A 20,280-nucleotide genomic window follows, 5' to 3' on the forward strand; every position below is an offset into this window, starting at 1 on the left:
TAAAAGATGCGTAAGACTCGAAAGTAAAAAGTCATGAAAGGAAGATTTTATATCTGCCGCGGTTTCGGAGTAGTCGCGAAATTTCTACAGGGGGGGGGGGGGGGGTCAAATTGACCCCCCCCCCCCCCCCAGTTAACGTAGGGTTAACGTCTCCTCGTCTTTCTATTTCACTAAAATGGGGTGTACTCTGTCATTCATGTCAGAAGAAAGACAAATAAACTTGAACTTGGACATATAAACATTAAATATATTTTTTATAATGACCCATATATTTTGCAGGGATCGAATATATTTAGTTTTTCCCCTATGGCTTTCCATACTCGCGCCAATTACAAAATACATGTAGAATCTCTTGTGTACGGGTTACATAATACATCGCGCGCCTACGTTCTCCTACAATGGAAATGGATAACTTCCCACCGTATCTTTTGACAAAAGAAGAAGGAGTGTCCTTAAAGAGAAGATTTGAGATGAAGTCAGGAATAAACTTCGTCCGTTCAAGTAACTATCGGGCTCCTAATGGTAAGACTACGAGTAACTACTGGAGCAAAAGTCAGGCCAGGCCAGGTCGACTATGACTATGCGGTAAAATCTGTACGGTATGCATTGCTAATTGCTGTCGGCCAGGGGCCCGTTCCTACAAATCTAACTTCTTGACTATCCCATTAAAACGCGTGTTAGTTCTATAACACACGTTTCAATGGGATAGTCAAGAAGTTAGACTTATGGCGGTTTCTAGGAACGGGGCCCTGTCTCTTTTGTTCGTTAGCCTCTCTGATTTGGGTAGGGTCGGTACTCGGCTCCTCTCTTTAGAGACAGAAGCGAACCATAGAGACTGCCCTGCAAAGTTGGTATGCTGGAATTGAACAGCTAACCAGGTGCTATAACTTTAAAACTACCGTAAACCTAGACAGAATAACCGTCTGATATGGTCATTTCTTTAATAAAACTGACATTTGTTGATAGGCAGTCAGAGGAGCCAGATGCAATCTCAGCGGAACAACCGTCGATATCAATTATCAGATTCAGAGACTGAAGCTTTTGTTCTACCCTTACTTAGTACCGTAAACAAACCCTAATAATAAACCCCTTTTCCGTTTGTGGTGCTGATTTTAACTCGCACACGAAAGTTTCAACTTGGTAACATTCCCCCTGAAACAAGTAGACCTTTGTTTGAGACCTTTTGTTTCTTATCGCTTATGCTGCATAATAATTGCCCCTTCTCACTAGTTTTTGTTATTGTTGCTGCATGCAGGTGTGTATATTAATAATTTAATATACAGTATCTGACTGGCCATGGCCCTTTCTCGCCCTATCCCCCTGAAAAACTTATTTAAAAAAAAAAAAAATTATATCATGGTATTTTTGTTGCCATAAATTTTTATTCTCTTTTCAGAGAAAGAAATGAACCTCCATTTCGTAGACAAGAACAAGGTAGTCTGCAACAATGAATACCCCTATTCCATCATCAACACTGACACATACGAATGTATGTACGGAAGGGAACGTCATGCTGCAAGGAAGAAACGCTTGCTAGTAAGTGCATTTTACATTAGGCCTATGCTATGTTATGATAATGATGGTTTATAATTTTTTTATTTTTTTTTAGCTAATCAAGCATTTTGGATGTTATACATTTTGTTCAGGCTATTAAAATGTAACTGATAACAGTTTTGATAATAGCTGAAGGTGTTAGGATAGATTTTGATGTTTTTATACAAATAACCAGTGATCCATGTCTATTACCCCCCCCCCCCCCCCCCCAATGACATCACACAGTTGTGTCCAAAGAAGGAGCAATGTAATCCACTTTTGCATGACTTAAAATATCTGAAGTAATTTTACTTTGGACACTAAAACTCGGTATAGAATAGAAGAGCAGTGTTATGAAATCACAAAATTAAAAATTGAAACACTTTGGAATAATATACACAATACACCTGGGGGCCGTTTCTCGAAACCAACTCCATGACAGTCATATCTTTGTCGGCGACCTACGGAGATGTCATGAAGCGGATAAACCGTTTCACAAAGCCATGACAGACATGATATCGATATATCGCGATACTAGCAGCTCAAGAACATAGTCTTTGTCACGATCCATTTGATTTATCAAGAATAACCCAAAACAAGTTTTGGGGCTAAAATTGTTCAAAAAGAAATATATACATATAAATTCTCCTAAAATAAATACTAAATAGTGTCATTATCATATTTACATCATCAAACGATTTGCATATACCTGTAAAGATTCTTAAATTGAAGAAAAACCGGTGAGTGTTTTTTTTCGACAGTCGAATCAAAAGTTAGTTGAAGGATACCGTAATGTGATAGTTTATCAATACGTACTTATTTGTTTATTGTGACGAGGAATTTTAGGCAAAATGTCTTTTCTCAGCCAGTTTTTATTTTAGAGTCTCATAAATACTCGTTATATAATTGATTTGATATTGAAAATATAATTTGGAAGAAGTAAATAGAGAGGGAAAAATAATGCACATAGGCCCCAAAGGTATGACGGTATCTTAAGAAAAGACTATGAATCTACTATGGAAAACGGTGTGTAACATTCTTACCTCTCTTACTTATATGTTATAGTTTAATGATTTGTGATTTAATGTTTATATTAAGCTTTTTAAAGTTTCTGTATAATTTGCATTCTCACTTTTGTACATTTGCATTTCGCATACCAGAGAATTACGTACCGAACTCGTCTATATTTTTCTCAAAATGGTAGTGAAACTAATCGTCCATTTCGCGGCCCATGGAATGGCAACAAACTGACTTGTGATGGCGCTTTACAGCAATTAAAAAGATATGACAGGTTCGGAGCAGTGACAACTCACTTGTCGCGAAAGTTGTCGCTCATCTTGGCAAAGACGGCTTCGTGAAACACTTAGCTGACAAGTTGCGTGACAGTGGCAAGATGTCGTTGATCTTGACGGTTTCGAGAAACGGCCCCCTGATTCCTTACATCTTGATTCAAGATATAAGGAATCAGGTGGTGGTATACATACATGTACAAACTGTATATATATCCAATATGTGTGTACATGTATATATATAATATATGTATGTAACTCCAAAAAACCTTCTAAATTGCAAAAATATATTTTCTGTAAGGTAAAGTGTTCATTTTTTTTCTCCAGGAAGAACCTCGATCGCCATCAAAGCGAGCATATAACGGAGACCATGCATCTCGAAAGAAAGGCTGCCCTGCAAAGCTTATCCTAAAGGAAGTTGTTATGTATACAGACTTCAAGGTAAAAGTATATATAGATTAGCACATTAGATATCTTCATCAAAGGTACCAGTCTAACAATATATGCTGTACACACTTGGCTATTTTGCTGGCTAATATATAACATGTAATTTATATAATTACTATATTTTAATTTTATTTATAAGCAGGTTGATATTACCTCTGTTGTTCATATGTGTTCAAGGGGAGCTTTGCATGCCAGATATGCCAGATACTCCCAAAATAATATTATACAACAATCCATTTCCTCAAAATTTTCCCACATTATACACCCGTTTTTAATGAAATTACATTGGTTGCCAATAGAGCACAGAATAGTATTCAAGAAATTTTTGCTTTAATATTTCAAAGTTTTGAGAGGCCAAGCCTTGAATAAATTGTCTGATATATTATCTGTTAAATCACATCCATAACTTACAAAGTACACAGGACAAGCTAAAAATACCTCACACTCAAAACAAAAGTAAATCTTGGAGATTGTGCTTTCAATTGTGCGGCTCAAAAGCTTTAGAGTAACCTAGGCTTTAGACAAAGGAAATTAAAGCCCCATCTGTTGCTGTCTTCAAAGTTTTGCTTAATAACCCACTCGTTTTCTGAAGAATTTGAATAGAGTTTAGATGTTTATTAAGTAGCACTATAAGGAGATTTTTCATCATCAAAGTGCAGTAGAGTATACATATATATTATGATTATATATACAAAATGCTCCTATTAATCACAATTACACACAAACTCCAAGATAAACAAATGACAGTTAAAGTAAAAAGTAAGAAGAAAAAATGTAAGTTATAAATATTAAAATAAACAAGTAAACAAATAATTATTAATGCATGATTCCAGAGGCAAGTTTAATTTGAATAAGTAATTTCCTTGGTAGAAAACAGCAAATGTGAATTAATCAATGTTTTGATACAGATTACAGAGAGACTATGTTAAAAGGAACTTATAGAGAGGAGCCCATACCATACACACAATTATTCTGCATTGAAAAGCTACCTTTACAGTTTACAATGATTAAGATTGATTGTTATGTGCATATACATCACTTTTCTTTGATCTTCATTGCAAAACATTTAAGAACACATAACTCTGGTCATGATAGCATTTCTTCATGTTTGCTTTCTGTTTAGCTTGATGACGCCATGTCTGATTGGAAAAAGAAGCTCATTGGCAGGGATCTGAGGTCAGCCCTGAACACGAAAGCCAACCTCAACAAAGAAGTTAGGATTTATGTGAAATACCCTTTGGATGAAGATCACCTTTCTGGACATGAAGTAAGACAGGTAAAGATCAATTGCTTGTGTGATATTGTGTTATGATTCTTGAACATATAATTCTTCTACCCCCCCCCCTCCCTCGCCACTCACACACACACACACACACACACACACACAAACTTGAAAGGAGCCAGATGCATGATGTTAATTATGATAGGAACAGTTTGACCCAAATAAAAAAAATTAATATGTAATATCAATTCGCCAGTAATGTTTTTTTTAATGAATTAATGCTATTGTGTTTAATCAGGGAGGTGAAAGAAAAGGAGGCGAAACTCTTGTAATTTATTCAAACGCATTCTTGAGTTCTAAAGCGTAACAATGGGATGTGTAACATTCCACTTGGCTTTGAAGTTCCATGCTCCGAACCGCGCTTCCACTTCGAATTTAGAACTCCGTCCTTCCTTTAATTTGTGTGCCAGAGTTGGTAAAAGAAAAATTACATCCTGTCAAAAATTCAATATTTTAGGATGATGCGCTAATTTGTGCATGCTTTAATGTCCCGTTATTTGATCCATGATTTACAATCTTCAATAACATTAAGTTTGCTAATGTGTGTTTTCGCGTGTTTTTTGTATTTTTCAAGTTTAAAAAAGGATAAAATTACACAAGTTTGTGTTCGCTTGTTTTACTTGTACACATTCAACAATGGATGAGAAATCATTGGAAGGGACAGCGAACAGTTGCTGTGATACCATTTTCTGATGTAGGAATTCTAAATCCTGAAATTTCATGCGCTCTTTTATCTCACCACCTGGTCAACAGTTGCAGATTAGCGCATAACTTTTCGGCGGCTTGGAGCATGGGGTCAAAGGAGAGCGGCTTGATTCCAGTCCTTCTCTATCACGTCCCTGGTTTAATGTGCTTGTGGTTATCATATAAGAGTATCTCACCTCCTTTCCTATTTTCCTGTCATTCTTATCACCACCTAATCCATCCAGTCTCCAATCCTACTGACTATACCACCGTTCACATTCCATAGCCAGATGCGTGATATCCCATACAGGGAAAAGTATTATGTACCTTGTTTATGTCCTAACCAATGTGATGCAGAATAAAGCATTTGAAGATAGTCTGACTCACAAACCAAGGAGTAAATTCTCTTGCTCATCACATTTAAAATCCATGTCCTAGCTAGATATACTTGGTATTACATAGATGGAATTGGCACTGTTAAAGGGAAAGTCCACCCCCAAAATAAGTTTGTTTCGATAGAGGCAGAATAATAAGAAAATCAGGTGAGTGAAAGTTTGAGCAAATTCTGAATGAAAATAAGAAAGTTATGAATTATTGAAGTTGTGATCAATCAAATACATATTGGCAACTCTGTGACTTATTACACGAGCTCTCCTTCATTTGCTTTGTGCATTGTAAAATCTCTATCTTTATGTAGTTAACAAAGATACATCTTGAACTAGGGTATTTAGGAAGTGAGTTTATTTATTCAACATCTTGACGTTCCGTTTCGAGCACTTACATTCCGTGCATGTGTGTGTGTACTCCCTGCCGTAGCTGGCAGTATATACCTGCGGGATATTACATCCCTCCTTTTCTTTAGATTTGTTCATAATCATAAAACAATAAACTTGTTACACATACATGTATTTTTCTTGACACTTTCAAGAGTAACAAAAATGAAAATATCAATATAAAGGTTTAGTGTGTTTGTATCTTTCTTTCAAATACAAAATTTCACTATAATTGTTTTTCTTCAAAGAAGTACATGCATGATCAGTGTACAGAACTATGTATATCAGGTTGAAAAATGTTTTTTCCAGGTACATGTATTTGGTACATATATCTTCACAAATTGAGTATTACCATGGTTACAAACAGATCAATTAATAAGAGATCATACCGTTTCAAAATGACTGACTGTATTTCAAACATAGAAAGCATATTTCTTCCTCCTTTTCTTTAGCTTAAATGAACATAATGTATCAAATACACAAACACTGTTTTGGTACATGTATTGTATGGAACACTAAACTCTCAAAATGACAGGAATTCTTTCCCTCAAAATGAATGAACATGAATAAACACATCTTCTTGCATGTGTGATTAATAACAACAGAATAATGAAACATAAATGCAATATCCCTTAGGATATATGAACAAAAGCATCTTAGCATTTCACAAAACAACTTTAAACATTGGTTACAAAAGTTCTTCTTCAATGGTTTTAGTATTCAGTTTAGGTTTTGTAGTCCTTTAGATAGGCTGGTGGCCTTCTGGTGCGGTTTGGGACCACAGTTTCTGAGTTTTTGTCACTTTGTTCTGACTTGTCCGTCTGTTGAGTAAGCTGTGACTGTGAAGGCGATCGCTTAAAGAAGGATACATTGCGTGTGACGCACCATGATGTTGATTGACATTTAGCAGTGATCATGTTACCCTTCCTCTTGATAATCACTAGAGGGGTAGGATTATACGGGGGTGTGAATTTATCACCTCGTGCATCATTACGCACTATCACTTTGTCACCTACTTTGAAGTCGCATTTCACTGTGTGCAGTCGCTTGTCAGCGTAGGATTTTTGCTTTGCTTTCGCTACATGATCATTCGCTATCGCTTTCGAGTGACTGGCAGCAATTTCATCGTTGACCATTGATGATGTGTTGTCATGAGCAACATCTACTTCTGGGAGGCGCGTAACCGGTTCTCGATTAAACATCAATCGAAATGGGCTTACTCGCGTTGAAGAGTGTGGTGTGGCACGATATTGTCGTAGGTATATGTACAGCTGTTGTTTCCAATTCTTTCCTTCGAGGTGTGCAGCGCGCACGGCTGTGATGAGTGGTTTGTTAAATGCTTCTGCTTGAGCATTAGCTCTAGGCCAGTGAGGGGTGATTCGACGATGCTGAAATCCGCAGTGAGACGCGTAATCCGCGAATGAACTCGAATTGAATGGGCTTCCATTATCGCTTTTGAGGACTTTCGGAAATCCAAATACAGACAACACTTTATCAAGAACGGGTATCACAGCTCTAGCGGACACTGAACCTACAACCTCTACAACTGGGTATCTCGAAAACTCATCAATGAGTACCATCAAATACTCTCCTGTTGGTAACGGACCACAGAAATCGATGCTTAAATTCTGCCAAGGACCGGGTGGCATTTGTGACATCTTGAGGGGCTCCAGAGGCGTACGGATATCGCGTACGGTTTGGCATACAGGGCAATCTTTCACAAGTGATTCCACTTTACTATCAAGCGATTCAAACCAAACCTTTGAGCGGAGCAATGCTTTCGTACGCACAATACCTGGGTGACTCTCGTGTGCGATATCGATGATACGCTTATGAAGGGCTTCTGGTATCACAATACGCTTATCCCTCAGCACAATATCATCTTCAGTGACTGCAATTTCATTGCGAACATTCCACATAGCGCGATGAGAGCCTTTGAGATTCTCCCATTTTCCACTGCGATAGGCTTCGATCGTAGCTTGTAATGCACAATCGCGGGCTGTTTCTGATCGTATGTCGTCGAGACTGGCGGTTTTTGGAGCTGCATGATGAGCCACAAAGTTGATGTAGGCTTCGACATCTGGCATTGGTGTACTAGTGCTATCACTACAGGGATGCCATGAAATGTAGTCAGCTGGGTTTGTCTTTCCAGGGGCGTGGATTACATCCATGTCGTAGTGCTGGAGTTTCAACATCCAGTTTGCAATGCGTGCTGATGGTACAATCTTTGGCTTTCCAAAGATAGGGATCAGAGGCTTGTGGTCGGTGACCACCGTGAAGTTCCGACCAAAAAGATATGTGTGAAGACGATGAACACCCCAAGCAATACCAAGAGCTTCTCTCTCTATCTGGCTGTATCTTTGTTCTGTTGGTGTAAGGGAACGACTAGCATATATGATTGTACTTCCCTCTTGGGTCAACATGGCTCCCAGTCCCACTGGGCTGGCGTCGACATACAGAATTGTACGCTTGGCTGTGTCAAAGTATGATGATACTGCACTTTTTGATATGGAATCCTTCAACGCTTTCAACGCTGCTTCATGCTCTTGATTCCATTCAAATTTCACTCCTTTTGTCATGAGGCTACGGAGAGGTGCAGTGATTGTCGCGAGATTGGGAATAAAACGCGAGCTATAACTGGCCATGCCAAGAAGACTTCTCACTTCCTGGGCATTTTGCGGACGTGCAGCCTGGTGGATAGCGTCAACCTTATCAGGATCAGGCGACGCTCCTTCTGCTGAGAATACAAGGCCAAAGAAAGAAATCGTTGTCTTGTTGAATTGGCATTTCTGCGTGTTCAGGGTTAGTCCTTGCTCTTGCAGACGTTGAAAGAGTGTATTCAGCCTCTCATTGTGTGACGCTTCATCAGGTGCATGTACAAGAATATCATCAGACACATTGAGGACTCCTGGTATGCCTTCTAATGTCTGACGAATGGCGTTCTGAAAAACTTCACTCGCAGAGGATATGCCGAAATTCAGCCTCTTGTAGCGCTTCAGTCCAACATGCGTTGCAAACGTGGTTATGTATCTGCTCTCAGGTTCAAGCTCGAGCTGATGGTATCCAGATTTCAGATCCAACTTAGAAAATACCTTGGACCCGTTCAACTCAGTGATGATTTCATCCATTGTAGGTGTAGGATGACGCTCTCTGATGACAGCCTTATTAGCCGCCCTCATGTCCACACAAATCCGAACATTCTGTGGATCATTTGGCTTGGGAACGGCTACAATCGGCGAAACCCATGGAGTCGGCCCAGTAGCATCCTCGATTATGTCGGCGTCCTGTAGCTCAGCAAGCTGTTTCTCAATCTGTTTTCGCAGATGAAATGGTGTACTGCGAAACCGTTGTGCGACTGGAGGAACTGAGGTGTCAATATGGAGTTTCACCTTCTTGTCTTTCAGCTTCCCAACCCCCGACCATAGGTTTGGGTATGCAGATGTATAGTCATTTTCTGCATTGACAGCATTGGCGGTGTCGTTGATGATGATCAAATTGAGATCTTCAGCAGTGCTACGCCCAAGAAGACATCCATATGAGCCCTTCACCACATATATTTCTGCAGCAGTGGTTTTTCTCTGTGACTCGAGGCTACCGGTAAACACACCTAGGACACTCAAGGGTGTTTTCGAACCATACGGGAAGAGGCGGATAGGAGATTTCTTAAGGCTCACGTTCAGTTTCTTGTAGGTAGGCTCATCGATGATGTTTCGCGAACATCCCGAGTCGATAATCATAGAACAGCGTATGCCATCGATGGTTATACCTACATGTGTTGGCGGCTTGGTGTTTGACACTGCGAACATATACTCATGGATCGTGTCAACAGGGTTCTGCGAGGTGTCTGCACTTGGGAGTGATGTGGCATTATCATCGCTGACAGACTTGACTGGTTTGCCATTGCGGCAAACTGATGCAAAGTGGTTCATTTTATTACAGGTGTTGCAGCGTTTGCCCTTTGCAGGGCAGTCTCCAGTGTGAGGATAGCCATAGCCACAATTTCCACACTGTGATGATTTCTGGTTGGGACGTGCACGCCCTTTCTGTTGTGAAGAAACGCGATGGAATTGTGTAACCTTGTCTGCTTCGACTCCATCCGCCCGCTCATGTGATAACTCAAGTGATCGAGCTAGCTCTATAAGTGTGTCGAGAGATGTCTGTTTCTCAAGGGCGCGTCTACGTAACTGTCCTGACCGACAGCCGGTGATAATCTGAGTGACTAATTCACGTTCCACCTCTGTGAACTGACACTTTTCCGCTTCCTTCCGTAATCTGGTGCAGAATTGTGCAACGTTTTCATCAGCTTCTTGGGTGAGTCTACGAAACAAAATCGTCTCGTAAATGATGTTCTTCTTCGGCACGAAGTGGGCTTTAAGAGCATCACATGCCCTTTCATAATCATTGTCAGTCCCTGTATCAGGTAGGGTGTCGAACACATTCTGGAGCTGTTCACCTCCATAGTGCAACAGAAGGGCCCGTTTTCGTTTTGGTCCGATGATATTGAACCCAACCATGGCTCCTTCAAATCTTTTTATATACTGTTCCCATCTCTGACTCAAAGATGCACTGTCCCCGTGAGGGTCAAACGGTGGTAGAATGGGCATAGACATATTGGGCTATTCACTGGATCACATGAATGTCAATACGTGGGGCACAAAAGTTACTCGGTACACACTCAGTCACCATCACACGTACGTGTACGTACCGTCTGTGGAAAAAAAGTCAAAAGTTCACTTTTTTGTCGAACAGTAGAGCACAAAGTGGATCCCATCCTCGTCGCCATTGTAAAATCTCTATCTTTATGTAGTTAACAAAGATACATCTTGAACTAGGGTATTTAGGAAGTGAGTTTATTTATTCAACATCTTGACGTTCCGTTTCGAGCACTTACATTCCGTGCATGTGTGTGTGTACTCCCTGCCGTAGCTGGCAGTATATACCTGCGGGATATTACATGCATAATATTCCATAAAATCATGTTTTCTTCGTTATTGATGACGGAATATATATTTGTTCCTTGCAGGGGGAGTATAGAAACATATTTGCAATTATTATATTTAGGGTGCATGTACGGTTGAAATTTTTCTTGAGAAAAAAAATGAAAATTTTAGATTTTTTTAGTACTGAGCAAATGGAAGTTGAGCTCGCATGATACGTCATAGAGTTGCCAATTTGTGTTTTATTGATCACAACTTAAAAAATCCTAACTTCCTTATTTTTAATCGGAATTTGCTCAAACTTTCACTGACTTGTTTCTCTCATTTTTCTACTCCTATTAAAACTAACTTAATTTCAGGGTGGACTTTCCCTTTAAATGGATACCAAAAGCTTCATGTGGAGTTGGTGCTAGGGGGGATGGGGTTGGTGCAAGCTAGGTTCAAGAGATACAAATTATCGTGATAGGGTATGAAAATGCGAGGGCTTAATGGTGTACTGTTGACGCTTGGATGGATGGAGTTGGTTCAAGATTAGATCAAGATCGTGCTAAACTGTATTTGGAGTTAATGGGAGGCATGATTGAGTTGGTGCCAGGCTGGACAGAGTGAAATCATGCTAGGAGATAGATGGAGTTAATGTACATTTGTAAGGCTGGATGGAGCTGGTGCTAGGCTGGATGGAGGTGGTGCTAGCCTTGATAGAGTTGGTGCTAGGCTGGATGGAGGTGGTGCAAGTTTAGATGAAATCATACAAGGAGATAGATGGTGAGGAGACAAATTGACAGTGACAAAGAAAAAATCAATAAAAATTGGTATTCGTTAAACTGATATACCAATAGTTATTTTCATAAATACAAAATTTATCCTCCAAAAAGGTTTCTATGTTGAAAGTTGATAGCTTTTGTGACATATCCCCCCCCCCCCCCCCCCCCGGGCTCCACTTTTGCCCTGGGACGCCAACAAATGTTTTTCGAAAATGTTCTCTTTTAATGTATATTTATACCATCAAAAATTGTCAAGGGATAACAGAAATCCTTTGAAAAGTTAATTTTGACCCAAAATCGTGGGATTAGTACTTAAAGAATGTTCTATAGGAGTTTATCTGATTGTTGACTAAAAGTATTCACCAAATTGCATGAATCCAGTTAAGATATTTTAGTATCATAAATACATAAAAGTTGTTTTGACTTTCGAAATGATTTTTATTTTGGGAGTGAAATGGATGTTATCTTGTCGTAGCGACAGTTCATTAAATTAATAAAGGCCTATGGGAAAAGGCTAGCTAGCCTGGCTATTGAAGAAAAGAAGGAAAGTTCAGTAGGGTATAATTACTTATCACAGAAACAAAATAATATTGAGTCCTTATATCACTTAATTTTGCTGCCAAATTGGTTAGACAAATGGAAAAAAAAGTTTTAAGGTCTGAAAATCCAAGAGCTTCCCCGAGGCTTTGCCCCCGGACTCCACGCCGTATAACGCTCGGCTCTTTTCGCTTTACTTGGACACTCAGATTTCAATGTCCCCCCAAAAAATAAAAATGGATTGACGACCCTGTTTTTTTCAGTAAAACCACTGGAAAAAAAGTGGTTTAAAATTCAGTGAAAAGCTGTAGCCCCAAAGATATAGATCTGACAAGGAAGGTTTTATTTGGTTTCAAGTTGGTAGCCCACCAAAAGCGTTATGCTTATAGTCTAAGGTGAACTAAATTAGTGATAGTGTGTGCAGGGGGCACATGCCCCTTGCCCCCTCCCCCTCCCTCCCCCCTCCCGCTGGACCCGATCCCCCGTCCCACAGAGCGATGATGCCAAAGAAAAAAAAAAGTATTCTAAACTTAGACTACGGTTTTTTTTTTCGTAGAAAAGATGATAGATCACGATTTTCCACAAAAAAAAAAAAAAAAAGATGGGTGCACATCGGTGAAGTTCGCAAGTGATTGGCGGTAAAGTTACGCATCGCCGCGCCGCGCTACCTTTGCAAAATATCTATCTACTAACTTCTACCTAAAGGCTAAGTGAACAAGCTAGAAGAAACGGTCGTAGATCTACTAATATTAGAAAGGAAAACCTCGAAAGTTTATATTCATGACATTGAAATGGGTTTTGTTGCCACTCGTTTTCATTTTCGACTAATGGTGCGGATGATATCGGTATGAAACTATCAATTTCTCACATTTCTCCATGCGAAATATCGTTATTGTTTACCCACATACTGTGGTTCATGTAGGGTTTACTAGCGCGGTGGCGCGCATGTGTGTATATTACTAGTCCAAGCTCTCAGTCTGAGATGGACAGTCTTGTGAGTTTTAACTGTCATGTGCGTGTGTAATGTGTATGCCATTGATAGTCTGTTAGTATAACAGAGATATGATTCATGAGGATAAACATTTTCCGGAAAATGAAGAGGGCATAATTAAGGCCCCCTCCCTCGACTCTTCTTGTTCTGCCTGCTGAAAATCATCCAATCGCTGATGAAGAATCATTGACAACATTTGTGTTGTTAAGGAATTGACTGATGATGATGTGTTACACTTAAACTTACAGCTGAACAGCTGAATGAAGTCTACTTGATGGTACTTGGTAGAGAATCTAGAGATGAATTAAGAGATAATTTTAAAAACTTCAAAATCATCTGTAAAATTTGTCCAATAAATGACTTTTTGTATTGAACTTCAGGATGATCTTTAATACTTTTATCAAGTGAAATTTTCAGGCTGTTTCGGTTGAAGAACTTGCTTTTTTAATCAAATGCAGTCCTGACAATACAGGCATATTGGTGTGTAACGTTATTCATATTAGATAACTACTGTACATTTGTGAGTGTACTCTGACTTAAGAAACCTTTCTTCAAAGGTTTAGAATTCAGTCACTGCATGCCTTCAAGCATGAAACAAGTCTAAAACTATGTAGGGGAGATAAGAATTTGAGGAAGTAAGAATATCTTCAATTCTTCTAGTAGTAGTCGTAGTGCTAGATCAGGGCCTGACTAGATGCCTGCTTCTTTTTTTCCTTTTTCATATTCTTCAATCTTCATCATCATCTTATCTTTCCTTCTTCTACTTGTCTTTTCTGTCCTCCTCCTTCTTCTCCTTCTTCTTCTTCTTCTTCTAATTATTTTTTTCCTTCTTATTCCTTTGTCCTTCTTATTCTTTTATCCTTCTTTTTCTGTTGTCCTTCTTTTTCTGCTTCTTCATGTTCTGCTTCTTCTCTTTTCTTTCTTCTTCTTCTTCTTTTACTACTCCTCCTCTTCCTGCTACTCTTTTTCATCCTGGTTGTCATAAAGCTGAAGATGCAAGGTGTGTGCAAAACAGGTGTGGTTAGACAATAATATCAAGGATGCATGTAAAAATCCAGCAGCAGTAGCTCTCTATACTTTCAGCTTAAAAGCTTCCCTGTGGAGTATATGTATCTTAAAAAAGGTCACTACAATAAGAGGGCTGTAAACGAACAAAATTCACAATAAGAAAACCCCCAAAATGCAAAAACAAAAACAAAATGTCTCACTTGACGTTTCAGCATGACCAGCACTCTTGAGTTAAGTTTTCTCTGTTATGATGAAATGGTGAAAGCAACTTTTGAAGACATACACTTATTTTCCTCTTGGTCAGCAGGCATACCAGAAACCAGCCAGCACATGCTCATCTTCCAGTAATCATTCTATACTCTCTGCACTAGAGGTTCCAGGAGCCCTTGAGTTGGGAGAAGAGGTAGAGGTGGAGTATCATGAAACAACTCTTACACCAGCAGACCAGACTGAAAAACTGGTAAACGTATTGAACAGTGCACCTGAATCTGAGCTGAAGATGGTGAAGTACATCAACTCTAAAATGGCAGCTGGTATCATTGCTCACAGAGAAGAGAAAGGACAGATCAGTAGGCTCGAAGAGCTTTTGGTGATTCCAGGGGTAGGAAGGTGAGATAAAGTTTTATACCAAGACATTAGGGACTTTTAGATTCTGCACGACGAGAACGTGGACTGCCCTTTTAAGGCACTGGCAGTGACGTCACATTGCCTTAAAAGGGCAGTCCACGTTCTCGTCGTGCAGAATCTAAAAGTCCCTAATGAGAGATACTGACAACTTAAAAAAAGAGCATACTATAAAATAAAATTATTGTACTGTCACAGTCAGACATTACAAACTTGGAAGAAGTTTTTGAAGCTAAATACATACATATTTACTTGTATTCCTCTCCCACCAAATTTCTTTCACTACTGAACATGATTATTTCTTTTTAGAGGATTATCTGTCTACATATCTTTATCAAAGGTTGGTGGCAAAAGAAGACCATGTCCAAGCTATTTTTTTCTGTAACTGAACCACATATAAGATTTAAGCCATCTGATAATTATATCAAATTGATAGCCATACTAGAGCTTGGGTCTAAAAACTAAAAACTAAAAAAACTTTTGTCTAAGATGGGATTCGATCTCTTGCGTACAAAAGGTGATGTAACTAAAATCACCGCCTTAAACCGCTCGGCTATCGCTATCGGCTATTTTCTTATATATACATTAAAATGGATTGAAAACGGCTTCGCGTGGTGGATGCTTCACGGCTGCTCCATTAAACAGGCCCTTCTTTTACTTTTGCAATGCATATTGGCATGAATTTAGATCAAGATCTATCGGCAGATGTTGTTTTTTTGTTTTTGGAAGTTTATTTTCGTCTTCATGTCAACAATGCAAGATAAAATTGTCGGTAAGAACGATCGAGATTCAATTGTATTGAAATTACCGACCAATTCTTCGCACACGTACGGTATCCTCGATCGCTCAGACCATTTTTTAACATGTAAACCTATGGGGTAACCATGGAGACTGAACTATTTTCCCAATAACCATGGTTACTGGGATTATAGAACTGTTTTAACCATGGTTACTGGGAATTTTACAGAAATAGTTGAAGTTTATGAATGCAATTTCGACCAATCAGATGGCTGGATTGTGAGGTATATAATATCTTTAATAGCGTATCGTTTCATAGCTACATTTTTATGAGAAGATTATTATCCATATAATTAGATTCCTATACATGTATATATATTGTGTGCGATTATTGAATGTGGGACTTTGTCCGGACAATATTTGATTTTTCAGTGATTAAATGATGTCTCATATATATCTCCTTCTGTTCATTTAACTTCCACAGAAGAATTCTGGATAAACTTTTAACAAGTTTTGCCAATGGAAAGCAGGAGAAAACCAGGACAAGAATCGATCCCCAGAGTACTTCCCATACAGAGCTATCAAATGAAAGATTATCAGTGAGTCAGAAATTCATTGGAGTCCTATTGTTTCGAGTAGCTTCCATTTTGCATGTTGGACTTTTTTTTTATACAAGCTCTGTATTAAATGTACAAAACATAATGGGGTGTCTTTAACGCTCGAACTTTATTTTAGAAGGAAGTAGGACTGTGTGGGCATCTTTTTTTTATGTAAAGGACAATACTGTAAATCCATAAAATTCTTCAATATTTCACTAATTTCAAAAAGTCATTGTTATAATTCAGTCATTTCACAACAAGAAAATTGTGCGGACTCTGGAATACTCACAAAATTGCTGAAATGTATGGCTTTTCAGTTGTATAAACCCGCTGCTGCATTGAAAGAGCAGTCATTAACAGTATCACAGTCTAGTGTATAAGTCTAGTTAACAACTTCTTAGGCCTAATAATACAAATGAAGTGTTTCTCTTTGACAGTCGCCTCCATCTTTTTACTATTCAGGAGGAAAAAAAAGCTCCCCCCCCCCCCCCAACAACAAAAAAGGCCTGTGATATAAATTTTGTTACTACAAATCTTTTTTTTTGTCATGCATTGTATCAGTATACTCACATAGCACAATATATGTGAACAAATAGGCTTGGCCAGCTATAATAAGCGTGGCAGCCAGTTGGAAAAAAAATTGCAAAATAGTGAGGCCCTGCCTCCTCCTTTTTTAAAAGTCTGGACGAGAAACACATCACTTTTGTAATTTGGCTTTATGTCTAAAATGTCTAGTTTAAGCCAAGAAATTAAACTATTTGTGTACTCACCTTGATTTTATAACAATATTTAGGATTAACTTTCAATTTCCTCTGTAGAGTTTGAAGGATGTTGTAGCAATAGATGTTGGTCTAAAGCACATAGCATGGTTGCACATGGATAAAGACAGATGGGTACATAACTGGCACTGCAAGATGATCGAAGGCATCTCTCCTGGAAAATGGGATCCCATCAACTATCTCAGATTTGTAAGTTGGACTTCATTTAGGGAGCGGCTTGTTTCCGTTTAGAACATTGGATTGTGTTTGGTTCAGTAGTGTTTGGGGTCCGTTTTTATTTTTATTGGACGAAACTCAGGCTTGGGTGTTTACATTGGTACACTTTATATCCTTTTTATCATAATATGATTTTTGTTTATATGTGAGTTAGTAGAGTTATTCATTATTTTGCTTTGTTTATCTTGTATGAAACCTGGACATGCTTCGTTACCCATAGGTATGGGGTTTAAGGAAAATAATACTTCTTGGGTTAAACTTACAGCAAAACATTGTATGATCTGGGTAAGTATTTTGAAATTTAATAATCTGTCATTATTTGTTGTGACAAATATTAATTGCCCATTTATTGGCCACTTATGTACTTGTGTTGCATCTAGATTTACATTTGTTGTGATAATCCAAATATTAGTCCCTAAAATCAAAGATAAATTGCTTTGGAATACCACCCCAGAAGCACTGTAATTCATCTTCATTGCACTGTAATAAAATGTCTAATGATCCTTCGATCCTGTCGAAACAGATATCGGATACAGTAGAAGAGATGCCCAGACCAGATCTGTACGTTCTTGAGCACAAGTCCTTCACCTCCCTCAACAAAGGCACCTTCCAGACCATGCTCTTTGTGCGCTGCCTGGAGTCCATGCTCTACACCCGTTTGAACTCTGACATTATCGAAACCGGCCAGGCCAAGGCAATATCACTACCACAAAACGTTGTAGGGAGGCACTTTGATCTGCTTGTAGGGACCCAGCGCAAGAGTGGTCAAGCCCTGGCACGGGCGCTACTGGAGGAAGGCGTTGGAATGAGAAATGCTTGGTATCCTGTTCGGATCGGATATGAAAACATGGCCATATTTTGCAACGTCAATAAATACAAGAGGGAACATTTAGCTAACTGTCTCTTGCGAGCAACTGCTTTCTATGACATCCATATTGACAAGAAGCCAGGTTTTAAACTGACGTAATGCAGATGTGCTAGAAATTATGTCATAGAATATTTTATGCAATTATCTTCATTTGAATTGTCGGTTCTCACCATGTATGGTACAGAGGAACCTTGTTATACCTAGTTTTTCTATCCAAGTTCATTGGTTTTTATTGTTTTGTTATCCCTGACATCATTTATCATATTTAAAATAATGTATAATGCAATTTCCTAGGTAATAAGAAGTCTTGTTATAACAAGATTCCAATTTAATGCGGTGAATGCATTTTGTTAAAGATAATAAAACTCTAGCCTTTTAAAAACTTTTTTTTTTGTTAAAGAATTGTATTCCTGTACTAAAAATGCACTATTCAGTGTGCATAAGAATGAAATATTACGTTGTTAAATTCAGGCCTACATTTTAAATCTTAACCAAGCTTTTGCCTGCATTTAGCTGACAAGCAACAATACAATTATCTTGATTCAACTTTTTATGCCTCCGCTATGTAGCTAGAGTAGCTAAGTAGCAAGAAGAATTATGTTTTCTGGTTGTCCCATTCTCGTGATCGCGTAATCTCAAGAACTGATTGATGGATTACCACCAAACTTGGGTCATGTATATATCTTGTAGAGCCAATGAACTAATTAGATTTTGGGGTCACAAGGTCAAAGGTCACAGGGCTTATTATGTATGCAAAAATAGCTTGTGATCACGTCATCTCAAGAACCAATTGATGGATTACCGCCAAACTTGGGTCATATCTGTTTCTTGTAGAGCCGATGAACTGATTAGATTTTGGGGTCATGAGGTCAAAGGTCATGGGGCTCATTGTGTATTCAAAAATAGCTTGAGAACGTATTGTCAATACTGGCAGATGGATTACTATCAAACTCAGGACATTTATATATCTTGCAGAGCCAATAAACTGATTAGATGTTAGGGTCATGAGGTCAAAGTTCAAAGGGTTATACATGTATGGTATATGAAAAATAGCTTTTCATCAGGATATTCTGGAATACAATCAGGCTTGAATGTTGAAATTGCTTCTGTTTTGGTTTGTAAAATCGCTCGTTGGCGGAGGCATCAGTCGAACATCCATCTAGTTTCTTCTGAAAAATGTATTTATTCCCCTCTCAGATTCAAAGATTACTACAGGTATACCCTATCTTCACATGCCACTTCATCATCGTGTTTTGTCTGAAAACCAATTCTCATTTACTTTCACCGTCTGCCTTTTAGCCTCTCTAGTTGTCTGTATACTTCTCGAGTTTATGCATCAGTTGGATAAGTTTGGGTTTCAGTTATAAAGCTCACCTATGGAATTCTTACCATGGACTCAAGCCAACACAGATACTTTCATACAATTTTGAAAGGTGAAGAAAAAAAAAATTGTCTAGAATCTTGTAGCTACATACCTTCATAATTTGTGAGTTCAAATGATAAAGGATCAAAATATTTCTTTATGTTAATACAAGTAATGTTATAAAGTTGTGGTAGACTAACACGTCAAGTGATCAGTGTGAGGGAGCCGGATAGCTTTTAATTTGTTTACAGTCTCTTGCCCTCTTTATTTATCCATTTGCAAGATACCTCAATCCTTATTATCAGATGTTATGGAGCTTAACATGTTCCTTCTTTGGTAACAATACATGGTTCATTTACATGTACATGTCTTATGATCCCCTTGGCCATTATGCTTAGTCAAAGCTGTCAAGTAGCTTTGAAGGAAATCAGAAGAAGACATTTTACAACAAATTTGAAGGGAAAAAAAGGTATTGACATTTTAAGAGATGAGATCACTAAAGAAATAATTTCAAATTGGAAAGATACACAGCTGTTGAAACACAACTGATCTACTATTCTTGAACAATGACATTGTAGGAATCGCTAAATGCAGAATATCATTGCCAAAACCATTTAATGTAATTGCAGGTTATATGAATAAAAGTCATAAGATGCAATAAAATGGAAAATACACCTGTTTATACTATATTCAATGCTGAATTTCATTTTCCTTTATTTCTGTACCGAGTTTTGGGGCCAAGGCAACAAAAACCTACAAAATTTCATAATAACAGTTAATGAATTGGGCAAATAATGTAACTCATTATAGAATAAAGAATTCATGGCTAAGGCACTTTTTTCTTGTAC

The 20,280-nt window shown here is 38.3% G+C and overlaps 1 protein-coding gene across 4 annotated transcripts; it reads left to right on the top strand.

Moving 5' to 3' along the window:
- Positions 1-338: 338 nt before the first annotated feature.
- LOC588335 (transcription elongation factor, mitochondrial) lies at positions 339-18,454 on the top strand. Of its 4 annotated transcripts, none has more exons than XM_030984604.1 (8): positions 339-522; positions 1,397-1,536; positions 3,150-3,263; positions 4,393-4,545; positions 14,550-14,854; positions 16,092-16,206; positions 17,025-17,174; positions 17,725-18,454. In XM_030984604.1, the coding sequence occupies exons 1-8, from the start codon at positions 399-401 to the stop codon at positions 18,166-18,168; spliced, it is 1,545 nt and encodes a 514-aa protein (XP_030840464.1). In that variant the 5' UTR covers positions 339-398; the 3' UTR covers positions 18,169-18,454. The 4 variants fall into 4 exon arrangements, with proteins under 4 accessions (XP_030840464.1, XP_030840465.1, XP_030840466.1 ...); XM_030984605.1 differs by having other exon boundaries at positions 14,553-14,854; XM_030984606.1 differs by having other exon boundaries at positions 4,393-4,536; positions 14,553-14,854.
- Positions 18,455-20,280: the final 1,826 nt, after the last annotated feature.

This window comes from Strongylocentrotus purpuratus, unplaced genomic scaffold (assembly GCF_000002235.5).
Source record: "Strongylocentrotus purpuratus isolate Spur 01 unplaced genomic scaffold, Spur_5.0 spur5_scaffold_14, whole genome shotgun sequence".
NCBI classification, from domain to species: Eukaryota; Metazoa; Echinodermata; class Echinoidea; order Camarodonta; family Strongylocentrotidae; genus Strongylocentrotus; species Strongylocentrotus purpuratus.